The sequence below is a fragment of the Mycteria americana genome, chromosome 7 (assembly GCF_035582795.1).
Source record: "Mycteria americana isolate JAX WOST 10 ecotype Jacksonville Zoo and Gardens chromosome 7, USCA_MyAme_1.0, whole genome shotgun sequence".
Classification (NCBI taxonomy): domain Eukaryota; kingdom Metazoa; phylum Chordata; class Aves; order Ciconiiformes; family Ciconiidae; genus Mycteria; species Mycteria americana.
In genome coordinates, this window is record NC_134371.1 from 28,188,264 (window position 1) to 28,214,780 (window position 26,517).

Genomic DNA, 26,517 nt, shown 5'->3' on the forward strand with positions numbered 1-26,517 from the left:
TACCTACGTGTTACTCATTCTTTTACAGAAAGAAAAATGGGAGACGTGCTCATTCACTTTTTAACCTTTATATAGGATTTTTCATAGGTTTTAGTTTCTCTGTTGAATTCATTAACATCTAAATGGAAGATAATTGTGATAGAAAGTAGGAAGTTATTAAAGTGATTGTAATCCCAATGTTTAAAGCTGTAAATCAGATTCTTATGTAACAGTGAACTCATAAGCCTGGCCTCAGCCCTAGGTAAGATCTTGGCCTGGCTGATAGAAAACACAGTCAGTACAAGGCTGAAGGGCAGAACGAACATGGCCAACAGATAAGACCAAAAGGAACAAATGAATTTGTTCTTGGGAAGACTGCATTTTTGACTGATGAGGAAACCAGTTGAAATACAGTTTCTGTGAGACATTACTATCACATTGAATTTCAGGTGAGTATGTGAATTTAATGTAATTCATATTCAATAGCTCAAAGCTGATTAACATATTAGAAAAAAATTGTAAGTGGGAAATCATCACACAAGGGGATAGCTTCTGATGCATTCCAGGAGAGATCCATTCTCTGCTAAAAACTGATAATTTTTACCAATCATCAGGGAAGGTAAACTGAAGGTATTTAAAATGTGGGTGACATAAATCAATTGGTAAACAAAATACAATTAAAAAAAGAAAGAGGCATTTTAATGCTGCCAAATGGAAGGCTTATATCTGGGAACAAGGAGGCTGATGAGTGAAAAGTTGTGACTTAAAATAGAGCAGAGCTGTCTTACAGATCATGTAATGGCAATGTAATGCAGTGGCACAAAGGGATCCTTGGCTATATTATCAAAGGAAAATTTATTAGGAATAGGAAGGTGAGGTAGCTCATAGACCTTCAGTGTCCATATCAGAAAATCACACTCACTCTACTGAAAAGTATAAGAGGTTCAGAGGTTTAGGAACACTTGGGGTGATTTGGCACGCTTGCAGACCTGCCTTCTGTTGTGAACCAACACAGAAAGAACATACGGACCACAAAAAGGCTTTTCAGTAAACAAAGAATAACAAGATCTTATGATAGGAAGCAATAAGAAAAGCTAAAACTAGAAATAAGACACATGGACTGAACAGCCAGCATAATTAAAAATTGGAATTTTTAGCAAGGAAAATGTTGCATGTACACTATGTAGATTCTTGAGATGTAGGTTGGATGTTGTTCTGTAGGGCGCGTTGTCTTTCATCTGAAAGCTGATAGGGGGATCATGGAGGAAAGTCTGCAGCAGCAGTAAGCCAGCAGTCTTGGTGTGAATTAATGGCTGTTATGATCCCTTCTTTATGTGAAAACTGGGAAGGGAAAGATCTTTAAAGCAGTGGTCCTAGGTGCGTGTGAGAAATGCTGTTGTCTGTGGGGTCCTGGCAGAACTGCTGGTGGCACGGGAAGAGATCAGAGTGCTGGGAGACACGTGGTACGGCAGGCAGGAGTAGACAGGGCAGAAGCGCTTGGTTTTTTGTATCACCTGAGCAATGCAGAGTAGCAGAATCTATGAATCAGTGTTGACAAAGCTAGTCCTTTTCACAAACCTTGAAGCTAACACAAAGTCCTGGTGATTTCTGGTTCTTGTTTTCTTCTTGGTGTTTGGTTTATCACTACTGTAAAACAGAGTAACTATGTAAGTACGTGCCAAGAAGCCATGCACATCTTCAGTACGTTTCTTGGTTACGATAGAGGCGGTCTTAACTTTTCACATAGGAGGGTTCTTTTTCTGCTGTAATTGATTTGCTGTTTCCATGTGGCTACTTGCTGTATTCTTATGATTATGCTCCAGTATCTTATGTTTTGTTTTGATTTGTTTTCACTAGTTTATTTTGTTATCCGTAAAAAATAAGTGTTCGTCAGGGTACAGCATTAATTCCCCCAGGTTGAAGTGTACAGTTTTGTGTGGAACCTGCCACTTCTGGTACCTACATTTAAAATACACATCAGTTCTCTCTAGACCAAGGTGATCAAGAACAGTCATTCATTTGTCTTTTCCACCCACAAATCCTTCTTTCTCCAGATCAACAAACCTCCTTCTTTCTTCTGTAACTCATCAGATTTCTGTGATTTGCTTTCACATTTCCCATGTCTGTGGGAAGTTAGGATAATGTTTTTGTTGAACTTGAGACATTCATTGGTATTTTACTTTTTTGTTCATGTTGATTTATCTGAGTACAGAATTGTTTATAAACCACCAGGTAGGCTGACCTTGATGTATTAAACTATTTGTTGTGAAACATTTATAATTTACATTCAATATAAAATACAGACAATTTAACTCAGGAATGTATTGGTTCACTATTATTAATTACAGGGAAACTTGGGGTCATTCCTCAGAAAATTAATGACTTGTTTTACTCTATGCTCTATGAATCGCATATTTTTTCACAGCCTTTTTTGTTTGGCTAGTTTATAGGATCGAATGTATGAAATTATCACCATCTTTTTATTTTGCTTTTTCCTAGCAACCTTTTATTAATATTTATGTATTATCCCTTTTTAATGTTTATTCTAGGAGGACTTGTTGGTATTGAGGAAAACTGTGAAATCCTTTCTGGCTGTCTGCCAGCAGTGTCTATCAAATGTCAACACTCCAGTCAAAGAACAGGTAAAGGACATGTCTGTCACATGCTTTTAGAAAAGTGTGAATATTAAACTGTAGTAAAACTCAAGACGACACTATATCAAATTTAAAGTAAAATCATCTGTGCCTTCTGTCTAAATAAAACTGAACAAACACTCCATAAGAAGAGGTGTATTAAAAGCACCTTCAAAGCACAGCTAATGTCAAATTAATTTTTGATTTAACAATAAGGATTACCTGGATGCTTAGGCTCATGTTCAGCTGTCATAACTTTAGGCACCTAAGTCAATCACCTAGAATAAAAGCCTATTCCTTTAGACACTTACTGTATTAACAGATGGAAATAGGCACTTTTAGAGGGTGATTGAGACCTCAAAAGGGCTGAATCTTTCTCTGTATATTTCTGGATTTTTTTCCCCCTGTTATTGACAGGGAGTCTAGAGTGACTGCTTTCCTGCCAAAGGCAAATGCCTGAAGCCTCAATGATATTTCATTATTTCATTATCCTAATAATTCAGTTAAATGTAGTGGTGAATACTAATTATTGTATGTCTTTCCCATTGTGGCTAATGGGAGAAAATTGAGGCTTCTAGCAGCACAGGTCATACTAGTGCATATTTTCTAGCAGAAAAAAAAGTTAATTCATTTTACAAAAATACTCTGAATAACGCTATGTAGTATGTTATTCTACTATGTAGAATGTAGTGTCCTCTCACACTATGCAAAAATTGTCACTTCACAAATAGTTATGTCTCCTTGAGAAACCAAAGTAAAATACCTGTTTAAACAGTGTCTTCATTATAGAAATACAAAGATCTGGAGGGTTTTTTAGATTCTCATCAATATAGCCATTATAGCTTAGGTTGCTGTGCTTCCCTGTTTGGTAGGCTGACTGGCAACTTAAGTGCATGTATCTCTCTGCATGTGTATGTGTGTGTACACATACGCCAAAAGTATATATGTGAAATATGATTGCATAATAAGGTATGAGTTTTTTTTTTAATGCTTCAGTGTAGTTATCCAGTTCTCTGGTTTAGATTTTTGGAAAGCCACGCATGCATGGAGTAGGAAGCTTCTGCTATATGTATTTAGAAATTGAAATAAAAGAAATGAAATCCAAGGGCTTTTTGAAATAATTTGCAGTCTCTGAAAAAAACAGCAGCTCGTTTGTTTGCTGAGATTTTATGCATATATGCTGATTTATATCAAGTCTGTTGACATCTTTTAGTTGTTTACAAATTGCATTTCTATCATACCTCCCAAGATTTTGCAAAGACTCTAACTGGCTTGTGGTTTTTGCCTGTGTTTTTTAAAAGATAATGCTTCTTAAAAGACGGTTTTATTTTTTTGAAAGATAGCTCTGCTTGGCATTTACACTGTGTTCTGCAAGTATCATCAAATATAAATATAAAAGGCTTGGAGATGTTGCTAGTTTATGTATTTTTTAAAAGACTCTGACGTGTCATTGTCTTCCAGCAGATTTAACTTCAGTAATTGTTTTTTAATATTCTGAGTAGTTACTCTTGGCATATTTTATTAATATCACATAATGTGAAAATATAATCTAGCTTCATGAAAATACCAACCATTCTAGCTTAAGCTAGCACTAATGTCTTTTCTGCATCAACAAGTGGTAAATGATTCTTCCCATTACTGCAATGTTTTTGTTCTTGATATATATTAACATTTTATTCTCTTATTATTAGTGGCCACAATTTTTTTTTTCATTGGTAATTTAAACTTTTCTTAGAAGCTCCTTTGCAGTTCACAATTCTGTGGAAGCTTTCAAACCTCAGCTAGACAAAGCCATGACCAACCAGACGTAGAGACAGCAAGTGTCCCAATCAGAGTAGGTTGGACTAGAGACTGCAGAGGTCCCTTCCAACTAACACTTCTATGATCTTTTTAATTTTCTTCCTTAAAAAGTATATTTCTGCAAGTGCAGGACTGCTTCTTAATCCTTTTGTTTTACTGGATTTTTCTGAGAATTTTGTGTAAATTATATTGTCTCCCTACCATATTTGATTCTTAATCTATACGTTCTTTCCAGAGAAGATCAATGTACATATCAAAGGAAGGAAAAACATATTAAGTACCTATAGAAACAGGACTCAAACATTTCAAATTTTCCTAGACTATTTGAGTGAAATAAATCTCCTGTGACTAGACATATCTACAATATATAGACATCTGTATCTGAGTCCACTGCTGCCTTTATATTGGACAGAAATAAGCACTTTCAGTGCATTATTCATATGCTCTTTTTTAGAGGTTTACATTATGATGAGCTTAAATTCAAGTGAGTATCAAAGGAGTTTAGGGCAGCTGAGATCATCACTGAAATGAGTCACAACTTTTTGGATCCAGTGGAGAAAAATCCCAAATACTGGCATCTGTCTCCAAAGTCTAAGTAGAACATAGTTTACAATGATTTGCATTTTGTTCTTGCCTAAGTATAGCTCATGCAGATTTTATGACATACTCCAAGAAATAAGTGAGCTGCTATGATGTTCAGCATTCACAAAGATTTCATTTTGGAGGTTTGTAAAGCAGATTGCTCTCACTCACTGGTTTTCCTTAGGCTCGGTTCAAAAATATGTTTAAACACACATTTCACTATCTTTCTGTTCAGCTGTTTGTAGAGGGGGAATATAGGGCTGAATCAAAGCCTAGATAGGATTTAATGACTCTGTCAGAGGTATTCTGCAGTCTCTCTTCAGCTGAAAATGCCTTTGGCCTACCACCTACCTGGGAGTGGTGATTGACACTGCCCTGCCTGAGACTCTTGCAGGCTTCTGGGGGAAGAGACAGCACATCCAGCATAGATCTCCTAGGAGTCTTTTTACACATTCATACTTTGAACCTTCATCTCTTTCTCAGTTTTCAGAACCTGAGGTTAAAGGTAGAGAAACTAAGATGATGAAAAAGTACTTTCTGAAAGGTACTCAGGTGTTGAATGTAATGCAAATGAATACAGCTGGCTGTGACACTCTGATATAAGCCATTGAGGAAAATATGTTATTCTCATGCATGAGAGTATACAGATAAGCCCTTGAAAGAAGTAAAGTTGTTAATAGCTGCCTTCTTTCTCTGTTCTCAGGTAATGAGGGTATAATAGTAATGAGCATAAATCATTTAAAATTCTGCCCTGGTCGGCTTTTATCTAGATTTGAAAGCTGTGTAGTTACTTGATTCTTTTTGCAGAGAATTGGTGATGAAATTCTGCAAGGATTTCTTTGCTTACAGCTGCTGCTCTGTATTTTGGGGATCTGACAGTGACTCAGCTTGGATTTTCCCTCAAAATATTATTCATTTTTTTGCTTGTTTAACTTCTCTAACTGTTTATCAAAAGAGGTCTTTAGTCTTTACTACAAATTTGCCTACAGTCCTTGGATCAGAGGTAGATTTAGAGTTCTTTTCATAGAGAAGAAATGGAAGTTTAATATGGAACAGCCTGGACATGGAAGAGGTAGTAAACACAGTTACTTATGTAGAAATCAAAGGCATGACATTTTAAAGTTAGGGGAAACCCTCATGAACACTTTTCACAGCACATAAACAACTACAGCTGAGTACAGCTAAAGAAGGACATTTAATAATAGCAGGGGATATCTGGAAATTAGATAAATGGTATTTTATTTTTTACTTATGCTTCTTACTGCATTCATTCCCTTTTGCCTTTCAGGCTTTCATGCTGCTCTGTGATCTCTTGATGATTTTTAGTCATCAGCTGATGACTGGAGGTCGAGAAGGTCTTCAGCCTTTGGTGTTTAATCCAGATTCAGGCCTCCAGTCAGAACTTCTCAGTTTCGTGATGGACCATGTCTTTATTGACCAAGATGATGAAAACCAGAGCATGGGTACGTTTAGCTTTCATGTTTTCTACTTAGCTTTTTTTCCATAACAGACACAGAAGAAAGAAGAAAATAGAATTTTCAGATCAGTTTGCTCAAATGTTTTCAGAATTATTCCTCCTTTATTTTTGGGAGGTGTAAATATGAAATACTCAATATTCAGTACTACTTGTGTTAAAGAAGAATAAGTACTTATAAAGTTCACATCATAAAAAGATATGTTTTCAGAAGACATGGGAGTGGCCTGTAACTACATGCTATAAATCTGGACAAAATTATTCTTCCTTTACTGATCTATATTTTTCTTAATATTTATTTCCAAAACAGTACAGTCTTAGTTCAGCAGCAGACTTCATTTAATATGGCTTCAAGGGAGGAAGTATGATGGAACAGTACATAGCAGTGAAATCCTTTAGAGTTACTAAATGGAGTTATAGGATCCTGAAGGCAAACCTTACCAGCAAAGCTCTAGGCAAAGAAAGCCTTAAGAAACTCTGAAGTTACTAAATAAACACCCCTTCTGCTCTTTCCCCAAAATAATAAAATCAAGCTCAAGACATCGTTGATTTAGTTGGAGGCTAGGAGAGTACTTGGGAAAGTATCACGTATGCTTGCTTGCTTCCTTGCTCCTTCCTAGGCATCTGTGCATGGCCACGTTTTGAGAGGCTGCAGTTTGAGGTGACCCCATCTCTACCTCCTCACAAGGATGACTTGAAATTTTTGGCTTTCAGTCGGCGAGAGGCAGATTTGTCAATTAGGTCTGGTTTTAAATAACTTGGTGCTGCTGGTGTGTGTTATAAATGCCTAAATACAAGTACAACGGTACCCAATTTCTGAATCCTAAGTAGCTTTGAACAAGAGATGGATTCCCAGATAGTCAAACTATGTGAAAGAGCTGCTGAGCGCATGCTGCAGTGCTCTTTTTGGCACTTTTTCTGAATTTCCTCTGTACTCGGTTACCTGTATGTTAGCATGACACATAGTTGCTATGTTAGCTCTTTTAAGACAGCAAGATACAGAACTAAGGTCTCAGAGAATGTATTCTTGCTCTAAAGGTGCTTTCAGTCTTCTAGTTCCCTAGCTCCTTAGTAGCTAACAACTTTCTTTGTTGAGCATCTCTTTAAGGGTTCCTGGGAAGAATACATTTTGAAACACACCTTCACCAGAAATCTATGTGCAGTTAATCATATTTTGTGAGTTCAATGTTCAGAATAATATATCAAGGACAGATTTTAGGAGGACAGCGTCTGGTTCTTTTTTTTTCTCTTTAGCAAAATTGCTGTTCTTTAACATCCTGTAATTTGGACTGGGAAGACAGCAAAAAGGTGGATGAAGATCTTTGTATGTAATCTCCATTCCCTAATGCTGCTCACTCCATGAAGTCAGTCTGACCATTTATAACTTTTGGTATTCAGAACACATCAGTAATGATAAAAAGAAATTAAGGAAGCGGGGGTGGGGGGAGGTGTGCTAGTGGGCTTCAATTCTGTGGGTTGAAGCATCTCAGGATTAAAACATGCATGCATATTCACAGTCAGCTACACTGCTCGTAAGTGATTTCCTGTGATCAAATACGTGACTTAAGTACTGTGGCTCTGAGGGGACTCTAGTAAGAGTGCAGCAAGAGAGTCACAGTTGACACTGTGTCCCTCCTCACCCCTGCACAGGTCTGTACTTACACAAACTGGTTGGAAGATTCCCTCCAAGAATAAGCTCTTCTAAATACCACAGAATGTTTACTTTTATCACAACTGTTATAGCTGATTTCATTTTCTTATATAAGTTGTGGAATATGCTTTTATTATATGATGTTTCACATTTTATGTGTATAGTTTTATTTTCATTCACTGAGTGGTGTCTTACATGGGGACTTAATACTTATGACATTGCCATTCAATGTTAATGTTTCTTACAACTGAATTGTACTTTCTGTTGTTATTGATTCTTTAGAGCCATCGATTTTGTATCTGAAATTCCAAGGCATGCAGTAGAAGTATTGCTGCTTCTAATTTTCCTCATGTGAAATATTTATAGCTTAGTCATGTTAAAGCAGCATCTCCAAATGTTTCAGAAGTTAGGCACAAAGCATTCAACAAGTCTTCACTGTGACCTTTCACAGGGTAAAGAAAATAAGCAATTCAGTTCCATGTGGATTATGTTTAGTACCTATTCAGGACTACAGCATCCTTGGTCAATGGTGTGTCATGTTCCTGAACTTCCCTAAAGGTCCAAACATAGGCAGGACTCAAGAATTATCACCTTTCATTTTAGCTTCTCCTGCAACAATCCTTGCTTCATTATAAAGAACTGTTTTTTTCTAAAAGCTACTCTTCGATAATGTCGTTTTAGAACATAGCAGTTACTTATAAACATTTTATCGTTGTTGATGCTTTCAGAGGGAGATGAAGAAGATGAAGCTAACAAAATAGAAGCTTTACATAAGAGAAGAAACCTTTTGGCTGCCTTTAGCAAGCTGATAATTTATGACATTGTGGACATGCATGCAGCAGCAGATATCTTCAAACACTATATGAAGGTACAGCTCTGTGTATTCTCCTCTTCCTAACTGAACGTAGATTGTAGTGTCAGGGCCCCTATTCCTCTGCCTTCCAGTGCAGTAGTTAAAGGCTGAACACTTTTGAAAGCTTTTACAGCCTTATTTGATTTCTTGTAATAGTTTTTCCTTTCTAAGTTACACCTGCCACTGAGAAGCAGTAAGCTCTGCACTTCCTCTCCTGTGTAGCGTAAGTGCCTTATTAAAGACAGCACCAAAAGTTGGTCCCACAAGGTGCTGTGTATTTCCAGAGAGGCTCCGCTCTATAATTTCTTATCCTACTCCTCAAATTCATTCCTAGAATCCACAATAACAGTTATCTGTTCAATGTCATATTTGACTGGGAGTCTCCCAATCTTGGCACTTGCCATAAGGAAGCAGGGGGTTTTTTGTGAGAAAAGATTGTTTTAAACAGGAAAGCAGTAAAAAAAAGGCTCTGTATGGTACTGCTGTATGCATTAACTGCATGTCTTACCAACTCACGCTGCTTCCATACAGTATTTAGGCCAAAGGAAATTCAGAAAGACTTGCTGCTCAGCTACCACTGCACCCTGTACTTGCAAGTTTACCTGCCAGAAAACAGGCACATTAGCAGTCCTGACACTGCCAAGCAACACAAAGCCCCTCAGATTATATCAAATTGCTGGGTATACCTCACCTGTCTCTCTGTAAGGGATTAGTCATCACAAAGATGACAATCAAGGAGGAAAACCTGGGGTGAGGAGCAGGTCCTTTACTATAGATAGTGTTTGAGATGTTGATGTGAAATATAAATGATTGAACTCTAAATCCTCCTTCTCCTGTTCGTTAGGAGCACGCAGTACAATAAAATCCCCAGTGCACACTCCAGCCATCAGCCAGGTCACTGCTCAGGGTTAGTCTTGCTTAGGGATTTTTTTCCACAGCAGGAGTTTCAAACTGAAACTGTCACAATTTGGGTTAGTTTCCTACCTGCTGCTCTAGGTTGGTCTTCTACTCTCCCCACACCCCTCCTTCTCTTGAAATTGAGGGAGAGTGAGAGAGATTGAATTTAAATTGGAATACAAACTAGAAGGCTCTCTGTACCAAAGAAGGCAGGAGCAATATTTAAGAGGGAATGAAAATAAGTGGTTGCAAATGCAGAAATATTAATCAGGCTGAAAGAATACTGGTTAGAGAAAAAAATTTTATATTCTCAGCCTGGAAGTTTTAATGATTATACGGGCTTTTCTACCCAAATGGTCAGTACCCTAGGCTGTGGTTTTCGGCAACTGTTCTTCTAACATAAAAAAAAAAATCAGCACTTCATACTAACTAATTCCTTACTCAGCTTTCTGGCTTCAGTGAATTCCTTTCTTGGCCATCTAACTCACCTTGCGTTGTATATGGAGCTTCACACTGGTGTGCTAGTGTCTGTTCACACTGACTTGTTGAAGGGTGGGTTGGTTCACTGTAACGTTTCTTAGAATTTGCAGCCATGGGTCACTTTCATCAAATATTTAGTTTGGGGTAGGAAATACTCTTTTGTTTTTCAACACATTTGTTACAAAAGATAATAACAAATACAGACGTTCGGTATCTCATCACTGGGTGCAGGCTCCCAATCAGTTTAAATTTTTACATTGAAACATTGCCTCCCACTCACACAAAAAATCTGGATTTGAGACTAGGGTTTTTGGCAACTGCTGCCTTTTCACAACAAGAATTACTAGTAATCTTTCTATCAAGAAAAATTTTAAGAACTTGTATAAGAGGTTCGATTTAAAGAGGGTTTTCTCCACGTGTTTTTTCCTAGTACTACAATGACTATGGAGATATCATTAAGGAAACCCTGAGCAAAACAAGGCAAATTGATAAAATCCAGTGTGCAAAGACTCTCATTCTCAGTTTGCAACAGGTAAGAATATTGATTTTTTTTGTTAGAAATGCCTCACTGCAGAAAATACTGGACAGGATTTTCTCTGGTGCACTGAACAATGAAGCAAAAATACTACATTTCTGTTAAGAGATTATCTTGCTCCTCAATTCAGGCTGTCACTGTTCATTTGTCTCTGTAATCTCTGTCTCCTTAAGCCCACACTGGCAATGTTTTGGTCAGATTAAAATGGAAGAAAGGGAGAGAAGAGCCTTGAAGGCAATGTGGTCCATGCTGATTCATACCGTTTGTTTACTGGTACTTAGTGAACAAGAAGAATTAGGATGACTTTTTCTTCTTATAGTTACCTGGAAGTAATGCATCTTCTTTACATTTTGTCTAAATACTGATTGATTTTTCAAACTTCAAGCTGATTAGTTTAAGCCTTCCAATATTAAGCATGTTTTCCCTGCAAAATTTGCTTTGTATCAACCATAAATTATTGGCTTGATGATGAAATCCATCCTTGTTCTGCCAACAGCACAAAGTGTGTGCTTCACTAAATACCATTTAGGCCCTTGAAGTACCAGCTATATCCATTACATAGAGAAATTACTTGTATAAATTAGATGTTTTCAAATCAGCTGGGCCTCCCAAAATTCATTCCAGAGTACTAAGGGATTTCCTGTAGCAGTCTGGAAGCTGAGAGATATCTGTGAAAACTTGGGAAAAACAGATGTACTTCCAGAAGAATCAGCGAGTGTCAAAGTAGCTCCTGTCTTTAAAACTTGGGAGAGAGGAAGAAGCCAGGTGCCATAGATCAGTCAGCCTAATATCCTTTCATGGGAAAAAAAAAAAAAATTAGACAAGCTATTTGCAAGTGCCTAAGTGATAGGTAACAGCCAGTATGAATTTGTCAAGGAGAAATCACGTCAAATTAAGCTGCTTTCGTTAATTATATGGTAACAGAACTTGTAGGTATCAGAGAAACAGTAGATTTAATGCAACTTGATTTAATATTGTCACTGACACCGTCTCCCTTGATATTCTCATTAGCAAGTTAGGAAAATGTGGTCTAAATGGCAGTACCAGAAGAAGATACAGAACTGATTGGAAAACTACTGAGTAGTTCATTACTGTACTGAAAGGGCATTATCAAGCAGGCTTTGAAGGCATTTACCCAGTAATGCTGTTCAGATAGACATTAAGTCTTGAATGATGGAATAGCAATTTTGCTTCTTAAATTCAAAGATGATGCTGATCTGATGGGTGATGCAAGTATTTTAGAAAACAGCATAAGAATGCAGAACAATCTTGATGAGTTGGGAGAATAATAGATGCAATTCAGTGAAGGTAAGCGCAAAATTCTGTTTAAGAGTTATCCGCGTGAGTACAAGATGGGGGACAATTGGCAAACAGCAGTTACACAGAAAAAAGTCTGGGAACTGAAGTGGATTGGAAGTTGTATATAAGAGAACTCTGTTACACCTCTGTGAAAAAAGTCATTGTAATGTCCACTCTTAGCCGTAACTGCCTAAGAAGGAAAGTCTTTCTCAAGAAAAGTGTTTTCTAGCTCACAGATTTTAACAACTGAATTCTTTCTCTAGCTGTTTAATGAGCTTGTTCAGGAGCAAGGTCCCAATTTGGACAGGACATCTGCCCATGTTAGTGGAATTAAGGAACTGGCCCGTCGGTTTGCCCTCACTTTTGGCTTGGATCAGATCAAGACAAGAGAGGCTGTGGCCACACTACACAAGTGAGTGGTGGTAAATAAACTAGATTTTTATTTTACTTCAGATTAAAGCTTTTGCTCAGCATACCTTTTCTAAAGGTACGTAATCTTAACAGGTCCTGGAATAATGATATATTTTTTCTAGTTTATGTAGAAAAATGGTGGGGGGTGTACATGTATGTATGTAAGAAAGGAAGAAAAACTAGCTGCTACCTAATTATTTGTTGGAATTTATTGAAATGGCTATGTTTATCTATCTCGGGTAAAGCCACTGGTATTATACATATTTGTGTGGACTGTATCTAACAACTGTAGATGGTTTTTTGTACCACACCACTGTGGATTCTGTAGGCACCAAGGGCTTTTATAAAAAGGTATTCCAAAAGTGTTTTTGAAATCTTTTTCTTTTAAGTGCATTGAAGCTTTTTATGTAACTGCTGCATAGGAAAGTGTAGAAAGGTGCCACTAAATTTAAATTATGACTTTCCCATGCCATAAAAAGGTTAAAATATTAAAGTTTGCTATCTCAGAGACTAAGTCATTAAGACTAAGATTAGCAAAGCACGATCAAAATGCTACCAGACACTTTCTTGTGTCAAGCAAAAGAGAAGTCAAGATATGCATGTGCCCTTATTGGATAATGTGAAAGTAAATTGTTTTCTTTAGTCTCAAATGATAAAGCAAAGATAAGGCAGAGATGCAGGTATTAATGTACTGGTAAGTAAATTCTGTTCTCTGACTCTTGATACAAAAGTTACATCTTGTTATATCTTACATATTATTCTTATTGCAAGCTTCTGCTTCATGCAGAAACAAGAAAGAGCCAATTGGCTATTCCTGCTAAGGTAGTGGCTTTCAGCACCTGCCAAGTTTCTTAGACTGTGGTAGGTTCCTTCTTACCGTGTGACTGGCAATATGTTGTCTTTGAGACTGAATCCTCACAAATCAAGAGGGAACATTTGATTCCCCTTTGTCCAAAAGCAGCTGGTTGCTAGTAATGAAAAATAAAAAATTATGATGGGATATAAAGAATTTCATCACAGTTCAGATTTTGGGCAACTTTTTTTTTATTTTGTTACAAATGTCTGAAATTTTAATACTTCTTTACCATAGAGATGGCATAGAGTTTGCCTTCAAATATCAGAATCAAAAAGGACAAGACTATCCACCTCCTAACCTTGCTTTCCTTGAAGTGCTTAGTGAATTTTCTTCTAAACTCTTGCGACAGGACAAAAAGACTGTGTAAGTAATGCCCCATTTTCTTCTGTGGGTTTTGCTGGGCTCTGTTAATCACTGTAGTGTGTGTTTAAGTTCTCTGCTTTGAGGTTTTCACAATCTAATGGGGGCTATAGGAAGTCCCAGGGAGACATTTCACATACATAGTTATTCATCGTTTTATATTTTAAAGTAATAAAAATCAATGAGAAAAGGAGAATCAGATCCACTGATGAGGTGAGCTTGAGACCTTACTAAAACAATGTTCCATAAAATTTCCCATGGGGCACTGAAAAGAAAAAACAATCCTTTTTTCAGGCTAGAAAAAAAAAAAGGCGATTAAATGTTAGCAGTGCAGGAAATTTACAGGCCTGTAAACACTTCAGTAACATCTGTTTCTGTTAGATATTTACATAAAATGTAAACATATATTTGTTGTTTATTTTAATATATTGAGTTAAACTGGGAAATAAAGGTTTGTCAAGGCTTCCATTACTGGCGCAATAGGATAGAGAAAAGAGGCTGAGAGGGAACACTGTTGTTGGTTAGGACAGAGCAGGGTGGTAGAGTCCTGGCAGGCTAAAACAAGCAGCCTGAATTTGATATGGTGGGTAATTACTGCAGATGAAATACTGGAAATTAAATAAATCAGAGGTATTGTTGATAAGATCTGAATAAAGAGCAAGAAATACCGTTTTGTGAGCAACATTTGAACAGACCGTCAAGAGGGGCTGCAGATATCAACAGAATTGGCAGAGAGAAAACTGCATTATTAAGGGCAAGTTCATAGTAAAGACATGTTGTCAGCATCATCACTGCAGAGATAACGCTCTACATTTCTAATACGTTATGTAGCAAATATCCAGGATTTGGCCACAGTGCAGTAGTAGTAAGGGAAAAAGGAAGAGGACTCCAGTCAAAAATCAGCCAAGCACTACGTGCCCAGTGTAGAACCGAATTCTTTGAATAACTTTATGATAATTTAAAAAATGCGATTGCCAGATCTTCTGATTTATGGTTATAGATATCTTTCCAGTCAATTTTCTGACCACAATGAGTGTAAGTCATATATATCTGCTATAACTATCTCAACTGACTCTGTCAAACTTTTCTGTAGTTCTTCTGTGAAGACATTTGTTTTAAAGGACTGTTCTATTAGGGTTAACAATTATGAATATTATAGCTTCATCTGTGTTATAAGAAATGCATCTTGGTTAACTTTGTATAATTTTAACGTATACACACTTGAACCAATTTAATTTTTTAATTGTATCGATAATTTGTCAATTCAGCAAACACAGTCGAAGAAGTAGTTAAACGAGCTTGAGAATTGGATGATCCAGTTGGGCTAGCTTGGCACTCCATTTTTGAAACTGCTCTTCATTGTTATATCCTTGAATCTTGTCAACCTCTGTCCCATTCTTCAGGACAGGACTTAGGGATAATAGGCTTTTATGACTGTCTCTCCAGCTGAACTGTAGGTTCTCCTACATCTGTTAGTTTAAGTGCCATTAGTCTGATTCCTGTTTAATTCAGTGAAGCTTATCCTTCCTGTACAGTCGTCATCCCCTACACAAGTTTCTCCAGCGTATAAAATTTAAGGTTACGATCATTCTGTATAGTTTATGTGACAGCTTAATTTGACCTGATCCTTTGCATGAAATTCAGTACTTCAGGAGATCTTGTTCCTTCGCCTTCTGTGTTGCCATTTAAAATTTTTTCTCGAAGGTTCTCCCACTCATTGGTGCCCACATACACAACCACTGGCTTCTTTCACAGGACTGTAAAGATTGCTGTAGTGGAATCCTTTTCTCCTGATTTTACCTGTCTTTATTGTAGTCGTCTGTATCTGAGCTATTTACTTTAGCTGAATCTGAAGATCAGTGAAAAGAAATAGGTCCTTCAGGGCATGATTTATCTGATCTGTGTTAAATTACTGTTTTCAGATGAGTTCAGACATGCCCTAGATTCCATTGGCTGTGGTGACTATGAAAAGAGTCAAGATAACTTGCTTATATGTAAAGATTTCTTCTGGAGATATCTACGTTCCTTCCCTTGAGAGATCTGTCACGTTTGCACCCATCAGGCAATGGCTGCATTGCCCATAGTGCTTCACTGACATTACATACTCAGCTAGACTCTGGATAGTTGATTTGCCCTTCTCTGTAGCATGACTCCTCCAATCCACAGGGACCTCTCCCCCTCCCTCCGAAGGGGTTGCCTATGAACAGGAAGGTACGTGACCACCATCTGGTGGAGAACTCCTGTGTACAGGATCATCTACCTCCCTCCCTGGCTTGATCTCCTCCTGCCAAGTGACTGTCCCTAAACTCAGCAATGGGCTGTTAGTCTGGAGGCAAAAGTGCTGTAGAATAACCCTGAAAGTCTCATGAGCATGTATCTGCCTGTCTTCCAGAAGTCCTCCAGCTTGGCTTCCCAACCCCAAAAAAATGAACTATCTACTTGATATGTCTGCATATGTCATCTGCCCTTGGTGCAAAATAACCATTCCTGTTGCAGTTCAGCAAACACTGGTTTAATTTAGTTTTCCTATCCTATTTATTTAGCTTCTTGTTTTATGAGTAACCTCCAGAATCAGTGATAGCCATCTATGGATTTATTCAAATCTATGGATTTAATACAAACTACACGTTTAAGGTGCCAGGCTCTTACACTTAGCAGGAAAAGATTTATACTAACACAGTTACAAACACACAAGGCAGATACAGGCAGGGAAATCCTGAGGAATTCATCTAACACAGTATAGAGGTGAACTGCCCTGTGGAGGCATTTATTTCCATTTATTTCTCTCAAATAGACTGTTAGCTTAGACTAGACAACTGACTGTTGGGTGTCTGGAGTCAGATGAGACGGAGCCTCGGCATGGTGTTCTTACTTCTAGAAATTCAGAGTTTCTATCCTCACTGAAGCTGGCAAGAACTGCCAGGATGAAGCGCCTCTAAAATGCTGAGCAGAAGTTGTCTGAAGTTTGGCATCTAATCAGTAAAGAACCCCCAGGTGGTACGGTTTTTCCTTCTTCACAATTTGGACATAACCTGTGCACTCTAGTTTTATAAATATAAATTAGATGCAGGAAAAGTTCTTACTTTCCAAGACTATTGTGCAGATAAATTCTATAAAGTCATGAAGCACTCAAGTGTTAATGCTGTTTGGTACTGTAAAAGAGAGAGAGAATAAACCAAGAATTTCTCATTCAATGCAAGGTTGGGCTGTTAGTATACACACAAAAAGGGGAAGGAAGAAGCAGTCACAATATTGAATAAAACAGTAGACAGAAACACTGCTATTTCTTGAGCAAAGTCATCCTATTCAATGTATCAAAACAAAATTCCATTAAAAATCGGATGTGATTGTTACCCAGGCACATACAGTGTGGCTCCTTGTCCTATTCTGATACCTAGGCCACATAAGAAGTTTGAGCCTGCCATGAGCTAACAGGAAAAGGGAGACTGAGAGTTCATTTCCATGCAGAATTTGTGGGTTTGACTCCCACTGATGACAACCTGGCAATGTGGTGTTAAATGAAATCATGATCAAAGGGGGGTGCACCCTAATGTATTTGCAGCAAGGGTAGAGGTAATGTTGAAGAATCCTGAGGTCTCTTGCCTAAATTCTGAATGCTTGGCTCTGCAGCTTGAAATTCTTTAGAATCACTTTTATGTGGATTTGCATATTTATTTTAAGGACTGCTTCTAATACTGTAATTAAATAATCAATGGAAAAAGAAAACAACTCGGATGTCCTCCAGACCATATACAGGAAGGAGGTTGTTTGGTTCCTCCCATAAGTTAAAAAGTGTGCACTGGACTTCTCCATGGCAGTGGAACAGATCTTCCTTTTTTTTTTTTTTTAATTGAAAAATAACTGCTTGCATTTGAGGAAACCATTTTCTGGTTCCAAGATGCAAAAGGCTATCCTACATCCTCACAATAGTGGTTCTAATTCAGTCTGCCTGTTGACATGGTAGCAATATATAGAAGTGGCTTCCTCACTATGCAAAATAGAAAAGGAATTCAAGTAGAGTGTGCTGTGAATGATTGCAGACAAATGCGGAGGAAGATGTTGGGGAGAGAATGTTTTGTGTTGTTTATCTGTGAGTAACCTGTGCATGATTTAACTATGGTACTTTGTTTTGAGGGAATGACATGTATGCTTATTCAGTCAGAGATACAATGCCCTATCAGCATGTTATTAAATTAAAATAAGGAAACACCATGTGGGATTTGTGTTAAGCTCTCAACAACGTGAAGAGGGCTTGCAGATTAATTAAAGAGGAAACAATGCGCTGTGCCTCTGTACTCATTGTCTTTCGTTTTCAGTCACTCCTACTTAGAGAAGTTTCTGACAGAACAGATGATGGAAAGAAGAGAAGATGTATGGCTTCCACTCATCTCCTATAGAAATTCACTAGTTACGGGTGGCGAAGACGACAGAATGTCCGTTAACAGTGGAAGCAGCAGCAGCAAAGCCTCTTCAGTGAGGAATAAGAAAGGACGACCACCGCTCCACAAAAAGAGAGTAGAAGGTTTGTATGGTTTTAGGTTGCCTGGTAGAGGCATTTCTCAATTCGTTCATATATTACAGGCTTCCTTCTTAGGAACCCTTATGGTTTATCAATTAATGCTGAAATATATGATATATTCTGTGTGTAGTTAAAACAAGACATCTGTTCTGCAAATTCCTATCAACCTTGAACACTTCTTTATCAGAAACACCATCATTGAGTCCCTGTTCTTGTCCGTCTTCACGGAGATTTGCAGATTCAGGACTATTAAAAGCTGTTACTGAAGTTGGAAACAGGAGGTGTTTGTGGAGTTATCTGCTCTACACCTTGCTCAGTCATGGACTTCCGGTTTTCTGCCTATGCTTCAGTCTGGAGCTGTTGTTAATTAACAGGGTGTTAGAGCAAGCCCAAGGCAGAAATTCTGATCTAGATCTGTATTTTTGCAGGACCACTGGAGAACACTAAAAATACACCTTTTTTTGTTTAAAATAGTAGTGATATCCAGTGTCTGTATTTACTCTTTCTATGACTTCAGGCATGTTTATCAGGAATTTGGCTATGATAGCAAATTTCTTACAAGAGTGCATCTGTTCCTGGTTACCCTGTGTGATGTAGTGTGTACTTTTGTGAATATAAATTTACTGTTTCACTACAGAGTAGGTGTAAGTGGCATCTTTAAACTTCAGGGATTTTTCGAAGGTCAGTATCTACGATAGTGACTCGTCAGTGAGGAATCTTATGCCAATTTGCCTTGAATGTACAGCAGTTTCCCAAAATATTCTTCAAAAGTTTGTCCATATCTTCTACACTTCTTCCACTTCTACAAGTGCATTCTTCAGGTCCATTCTCCACTACAGCTTATGTTGAGCAGTATGTGGACCAAGTCCTTCAGTTTCTTCTAGCCAACCTAGAGTTTAGGTAGACAAAATACTGCTTCCTTTCTTCAGACACTGTTTTGCTTCCTTCAGGATGCCATGTTTTTCACAGAATTTAACTGCTGAGGTTTTTTTCTTTCCTCTTGTTACTATTTCCATTCTATTTTATTGTACTCTATCAATATCCTTTTTTTTTTTTTCCTGGCAAGTGTAGTAACGTCTTTGCTTCCCTGTAAGGCAAGTCTCAGTCTTACAACATAGCGTTTATGGCATTGTTTGCCTCACGCTTTTTCGTGTCCTTCTCTTTCAATGATCAGTAGAAGGGAGAATTGACCTGCAACACTCTACATTTGAATATCCCCTTTCTTTGCAACAGCTGTGGTCCTGAATATTCCACAGACATCACTGAGTTAAAAATTATGTAGGCCAAGTACAACGTTACTCATCTATTTGTTCAGTTCCTGAAAGATCTGAACGTACAGCCGTTTCCACCAGGAGATCATTTATAAGTGTCTTTTCCTTGATAGATGCCTTCATTGTAGGATTTGACTGCCTGGTAGATGACAGAACTGAAAAGGTACCAGCAAGTGCTCCCTACTGAGAGCAGCAACACAAGCTCTACGGCCTTTCCATACATAAAGGGATATGCAATGCAAGCACCAAAATTCTTGATTTAGACATGTATTGATACAGGACATTTGATATCATATGTTAACCCCCCCAGTAATATAAAACAGTTGGAAGGACACCACATACTTAATTTTTGGATGCTTCTTGATGTGCAGTAGACATTACTGATTGCATTATGCCCTGAGTATACTTCCTTTTGATTCTTGGAAAAAGGAAAGCCAAGAAAACCTGGAGCCAGGTTGTCTGTATTTTTCACAGGAAGACATAGTTTTCTGTCTTATTTTGTATGTACCAATAATAAGCTCGTGAAATAATCAGAGATTTAATCCTCAGAAATAAGTACTTACTGTTCACTCGTCTATATAACTTGAGCTATGAAGAACCTGCCTTAACAAACAGCTGGTCGCCTACAAATTAACTGATGGTCTGTACATAGTATGTATACAGGTCTTCGTTGTTTTTTCATCTTTACATATTTTCATAACTCTTCCAAAAGCCCTAGCTTTAATCTTAATCTGGCAGTACAGTTACAAATGTGGGCCTCTCTTTAAATCCTACTAAGATTTTTTTTTTTCCTTTAAATTCCACTCTAAAGGAACTAAAACAAGGGCAGGGTCACTGCATAAACTATCCTTGCATCAAAGAACTATAACTAGTCCCCTATGGTTCCTTTCTCACCTAAATCCAGTGTATATTGGGTTCAGCAGACTGTCCGGGTTGAAGAACATTCCCTGTTGCTGCTGAAAGTAAATCTGCTTTGTAACATTTCTTCATAATGCCGTAAGGAAATCAAACATAAATAGGATTTAAAAACAAAAATCTCTAACGTTATAAAAGGTTCAAAGGTAAATTCAAGAATAAATAGGCAACTTTTTAGACAACATTTATGCCCAAAGGGTAATAAAAGGTGTAGGAAAAATTTAAAAATCCATTGAGATCCCCATCTACTTTCTCACCACGCATTTCTTCCTGTTAGTAAATCTGTGATCTTGTCTTCTCCTCTCTTGTCATCTCCCCTGTCTTTCACTTGCTCCAGCAACTTACATTTTTTTTTTCTACACGTCTCTTGCCTACGCACTTGTCTGCTCTATCACATTCTCCTCAAGTCCCCCCTCTTCCTTCCTCTCTGGTTTGCTCCCTGCACAATATGAGCACAGCATTGCACTTGTACCTTCAATAAGCTTCCTATCTCCATTCCGCCCAGCTGCTCTGATCTCTAAGGACACTGTCTGAAATCACTATCTAGAGTTCACACCAGCCAGACCACTTCTCTTACTTAAAATGCCCCCTCTGTACTCCACTGAAATTGATCTTACGGAAGTTTCTAAAGATCTATGCTGACCAGATTTTGGGTTTTATCCTCCACCCTCATCTTTCATCTCATGCCTTTGAGATTAACAGTCTTATATTTAGATTGTAAACTCAGTAGTTGGGAATTATCTTTGTTATGTGTGCAAGACATGACAATTTAGTTAGTGCTGCAGTACAATATTTGTTTACAATGGGTTTTTTTTGTTTGTTCGTTAAATATTTCTACTTTAAATTGCTGGGAATAGCTGGTAATAATCCTTCCTCAAAAGAACACAAAATAAAATTAGAGCTGAAAACTTTATCATTTTGAGTATTTACCCAGTTGATCTCTTACAGGCATACTTGTTTTAAAAGACACTAAACTGTTGAAAATGAAATTTGGAGAAGGTGCTGCAACTAAAATTAACTGTATTGAAGCGTGTCAGTAGATGGAAGGCTCTCATTACTAATGCAAGGTATTTGTTCAGTGAGTTGGCTGAACAAATCCTGAAGGCAATAATACTGCACTACATATTATCAGAACTGTGTCAGTAATTTTAAATGTTCGTTTTCTAGATGAGAGTCTAGAAGGCTCATGGCTGAACAGGAATGAAAACATACATACTCCAGGGACGCTGCAAGCACCACAGCTCACCTCAACTGTCTTGAGAGAGAACACTAGACAAATGGGAGAGCAGATCCAGGAGCACGAGTCGGAGCAGGGATCTGAACAAGATTTTTTACACAAGTAAGTGTTGGAATTTCGGTTTCAAATACAGTGAGCCAGGCAAAGGAGTTGCATATTATTTACACAGATAGTCTGCGGCTCCATAAATGCAGCATTTATTTGCAAAACCAACTGGAAATGTCTTGGCTATAGCTCAGCAATACTTCGATTATTTTCAGTTCCCGGGAAAAATATGTCGTAATGAAATGATGGTAGAAATTCCTTATGTTAAAATTATTTCATAAGCATAACCATGCAATTATGGTTAAATCTTCCTAGTGTTTGTGGCCCCAGGCTGGATTGAACTGTTTCTCTAAAGATCTGTTAGATGTTCTCTTTTCTTTCCCTCTGCCCTATGTCATAGTACAGTTAAGGTTCTCCAGGCATCCTAACTGATTTCTTTTAAGTTAACTCTTCAATCCAATTCTAGCTGCTGAGCTAGTAATTCCTGTTTCTGGGATAATTGTCTGCCGGCAATTTTATTTTGCCCTGAATTATATATACTTTTTGTCACTCAACTCCCATTTTATCACCTCCATTTAGAGGGGAAAAAATATTGGTTATTATCTGTCAGTAGTTTGTTTACGAATAGAGAAGTCTGCAGAGAATGCGATTATGTGATATTTCTATTAATTTGAAGATACAGAATAACACTATCTGGTTTGGAGACTATTTTATAACTTTTATAGCCAAATTTACTGATCTGATTTATCTGTATAAAAAAGTCATATTATGCTGGCCAGATGAATCAGGTTTCTACCCATGTTGTATAGTACAAAATAGCCAGATTATGCCTCTTGGTTTCCCTCCAGCTTTTGTCCATCGTGTTTTTCTGGATACACACTCCCCAGCTTCCCGATTCTTCCTGAACGTGCACTCACCCTGTTCAATCCTAAAGTTTACTGCTTCATCCTGCATTCTTTAATTGTATTATTTTCTAAATAGAAATAGTTAATAATGGTCATTTTGCCTGGGAAGGTAAAATGTTCTCCAGACTCAAATGACAAGGGGATATGTATACCACCATGTTGTACATGTAAGCTATTAATGTTTGCCAATTTGTGACCATAGGTTCTCAAAAAATCTGAGCAACTTCTAAAGAAACGTACTTTTTTGAAAGCATAACTGAAAGCAGAACTTTCTTCCTGACCCTCTCTGATCTCGCCTATCACTAAGTTAAACCTCTCTCTGTGAACATTTAGTTAGTTATGGAAAGTGGGACAGCTTCCAGTCACTGCCTTTTACTCCTGACCCTGATGAGCAGGCACTGCCTTAAGCTGTGGGAGAACCTTCCCCTATTGGGGGCAGGGGGCGGGAGTTGAACCAGGCTCTTCACCCTGGGCTTGAACGTCTGTTTCTCCTATCTCAGATGAATGCTGCGAGGAGAGAACTGTTGAGCAAAGGCAGATAGCATTGCTCTCCTCTCTGTTCCTTTCAAAGAGCTGGACTCCACATAGAAGTTCACAGTGTGAACTGACGGTGGAGAATCCTTTCAGCCTGGAGTTAGCTGCTGCACACATTTCCTACAGGTCAGCTTAGGAGAGCTAAAATGTAAATTAAATATAGAGCACTCAGTTGCTGAACTAATGGGGTTAATCACATCCACAGGAATATTTTGTTCTATGTTTTTTCACAAGGGTTATCCCAGTTTATTATGTCAATCTTATTAGGGTACAAGACTGCATAATAAAATAAAAACTGGTGTTGCTCTTGAAGAGCTGCGCTTAGTTTACTACTATTTCCTTGTGCTGCGATACACAAATCATATCAAATGCATTGCTGTCTACTACTGGATTTAGATGGTATTAAAAGTACAGCCTTTAAGGTATTTACATGTGGATAAGTTATTGAATGCTTAAGTTGATTAGGGTATATATTTAAAAGCAATTTGTTTTTCATGTTGTGTGACATTTTTGTTTTAAAAAGTGTGTCAGTGATTAATTTGGATCTATTCTTGCTCATATTTTGCCTGATCTGAGATAGTGAAGTAGGATTTAATAAAATGAATTTTAGAAGTGCTCCCACTTCAGATGCATGTCACACTAATGAATGAGTAATGTTAGCATTTTATGTAGCGGTTTTTATTACAACAATTAATGGAAATTTTTTTTGTGCACATACAGTGAGAGGAGACAAGTTGTGGAAGGGAATCCAGAAGATGTGTACAGTGATGGATGTGATTTAAATATCTTAATCTGAAGTATGGCCAGACGCAAAACTTGAGGAGATAGATATTGTCTAAAAATAGCCAACTCAAAATTGTTAGTGTTCTCAGTCATAATGCTGCTTTATGTTTGTTAGTCCCCAGATGCAGATATCTTGGTTGGGCCAACAGAAGCTAGAAGATTTAAATCGAAAGGACAGGACAGGAATGAACTACATGAAAGGGAGAACTGGTGTAAGGCATGCAGTGTAAGTGTTCAGAGCATCCTCATCTCCAGATCAGAACCATTTTAGATGACAATGACGCATTTTAAATGTTACCTTTTCTGTGTTGTTGCCAATAATTTCTGTAACTCTTGTTAATGAAGGCAGAGTAACAGCTTTGTAATGTTGTAATGGACACCGGGCCATGTGACCCTCTAGCCCAGCGTTCTGCCTCTAACCGTGGCCATAAGCAAGGTGCCTAGTGAACAGGGCAGACAGACATGGCACAACTCCATTATTCTCTCCCAGCCTTCGACTGTTTCCATTTCAGGGGGGGTTCCATGATTTGTCTGTTAAGTAATTCCCCATGAACTCTTCCAAGTTGTTGTCCAGTCTACCCGTGAACCTGTTTACGCTTCTTTCATCTACGTCATCTTTTGCCAAGGTGTCCTACTGAGCAGCTAATGGAGGGAACACACGTGGGCGAATGCGAAGCGTTCTGTTGTACAAGGTGCTACGTGCTCTGGTGCCGATCCAACCAAGTCTTTCAGCACATCTTTCAGGATGGGGGCCAGAGTCTCTAGTGAGATCAAGTCCTTACAGTGTTAGAAACTGGTCTTGGATTCACTGCTGGATTCCCAGGGATTTACCATTGATCCTGGCAAACAGTGTAACTCCTTTTTGGAAAAGGGCAAGCAAACACAGTGAGGTTATTGTCCTTTTCTTGTTAGGGACAAATTTAATTGTTGTTTGTAATGATAATACATGGGACTTCCTGCTTTAGCCTCTGCAAGTGCTAGGTTTGTTTTTATGTAAGATTTTCTTCCAGTTAATATTACAGAAAGCATGCTGGCTTTATTCTCAGCATAAGGTTTTATGTGAAGGCATTAAAGGATAGGATCTGTGCATTCTTTTTAGTGACAAAGATCATGGTTGGGAAATTTAAATGCCTGGAAATTACTTTTTCTTTCTCTTTATTTAATCAGACGAGGTCTAATGGAAGATGACGCTGAGCCCATCTTTGAAGATGTAATGATGTCCTCACGAGGTCAGCTAGAGGATATGAACGAAGAATTTGAGGACACAATGGTCATTGATCTGGTCAGTAAATCTTATTAATAGCAAGTTTAAAATGGATGAAAGATAATTTAAAAGGAATTTTAGAAGCGCAAACAAAAAACTTCAAAATTTTGAGCATGATTTCCTGTTGTCTGAACATTAAAGAGCAGAAATGATCCGAATACTCCCTGGAACCTACAACTGCAGACTCGGGCCCAATTGATTTTTTTCATAGAAAGACAAGGAGCGTTGCTTAGCACTCTTCCTCTCTAATATTCTGGACTCTGGCAGTAGCAAGTGCCTGAAGCACCATCATGCACCTGGGACTTGTCAACCTGTGAGAATCAGGTTATGATTTATAGCCTATCAGATGTATCAGTGCAGCCCTCCTCGATGAGTGCTAAAGAAGGAGCTGGTCTGACTCGCCCTGCAGTCAGCCAAGGGCAGAAGGAGTGCTGGTCCTTAGGGATAGAGGCGAGACCAGCACACCCCATCTGATTGAATATTGCACAAAGCTGCCTGCTCGGCCTCAGGAAGTACAAGTAGACTCTCTAAAATCCAGTAACAATGTTTGATTCCGGTTGTTAGTTGGCATTATAAAGAGTTTGGAATCAGTATCATCTAAAGGTATTCTAGGTGTTGTTGCCTTCCCTACGCCGTTGTCACAGCCATCGCTAACTCTTTTGCTGACACGGCTCTTTCTGCAGCCACACTGTGGTCAAACTGATACAGCCAAGTTGTTTCTCTTTTTCTGTTTCCTGGTTTGTTTGATTTCCAGGAGGTGGGGTGGATAGGGGATCCTTAATCAAGGTCTGGTTAGTTTACAGCCATACACAGAGTTGTGCTGGCACAGCAGAAGGGAGAGCAGGCAGTAGTGGGTGGGCGTGAGGCAATACCTTACAGTGGAATTGCCCCCAAACAGGTCATATCATCAGACGGCAAGCTCAGGTCCTTTCATGGTAATGTACTGACTACAGGCAGGATTTCCTTTGTAGAGGTTATAACCTTACTTGCCTCTCTGCTCAGAATGAATATTTTCCTTGTAAAATGGGAAAAAGGATCAGTCTGCATTATGCATGTCACCGTTTTTATGCTTTCCTATTTCTCCTTTCATATCCAAACAATAAGGCATAGGTTACTTTAGGACTGGGCTGTAATGTCTTGGAAAGAAGATTTAGGCAATAATTCAGTTGCTCCTGCTGAATACTGAGGTTATTACTAGCATTCAGATGATTATCAAGTAAGTAAAATCTTTTAC

General features: G+C 38.1%; 1 protein-coding gene across 2 annotated transcripts in view; it reads left to right on the plus strand.

The window, feature by feature from the left end:
• STAG1 (STAG1 cohesin complex component) overlaps window positions 1-26,517 on the plus strand; it is a 202,655-nt gene that overhangs the window by 173,177 nt on the left and 2,961 nt on the right. Inside the window, exons 23-32 of one of the 2 annotated variants that reach the window (XM_075507567.1) lie at window positions 2,529-2,621; window positions 6,283-6,457; window positions 8,848-8,987; window positions 10,780-10,881; window positions 12,447-12,595; window positions 13,685-13,813; window positions 18,127-18,332; window positions 21,683-21,854; window positions 24,135-24,245; window positions 25,187-25,301. In XM_075507567.1, the coding sequence (XP_075363682.1) occupies window positions 2,529-2,621; window positions 6,283-6,457; window positions 8,848-8,987; window positions 10,780-10,881; window positions 12,447-12,595; window positions 13,685-13,813; window positions 18,127-18,332; window positions 21,683-21,854; window positions 24,135-24,245; window positions 25,187-25,301 (1,392 nt within the window). The remainder of the gene's footprint in view (window positions 1-2,528; window positions 2,622-6,282; window positions 6,458-8,847; window positions 8,988-10,779; window positions 10,882-12,446; window positions 12,596-13,684; window positions 13,814-18,126; window positions 18,333-21,682; window positions 21,855-24,134; window positions 24,246-25,186; window positions 25,302-26,517) is intronic. The other variant, XM_075507568.1, reaches the window with a different exon arrangement.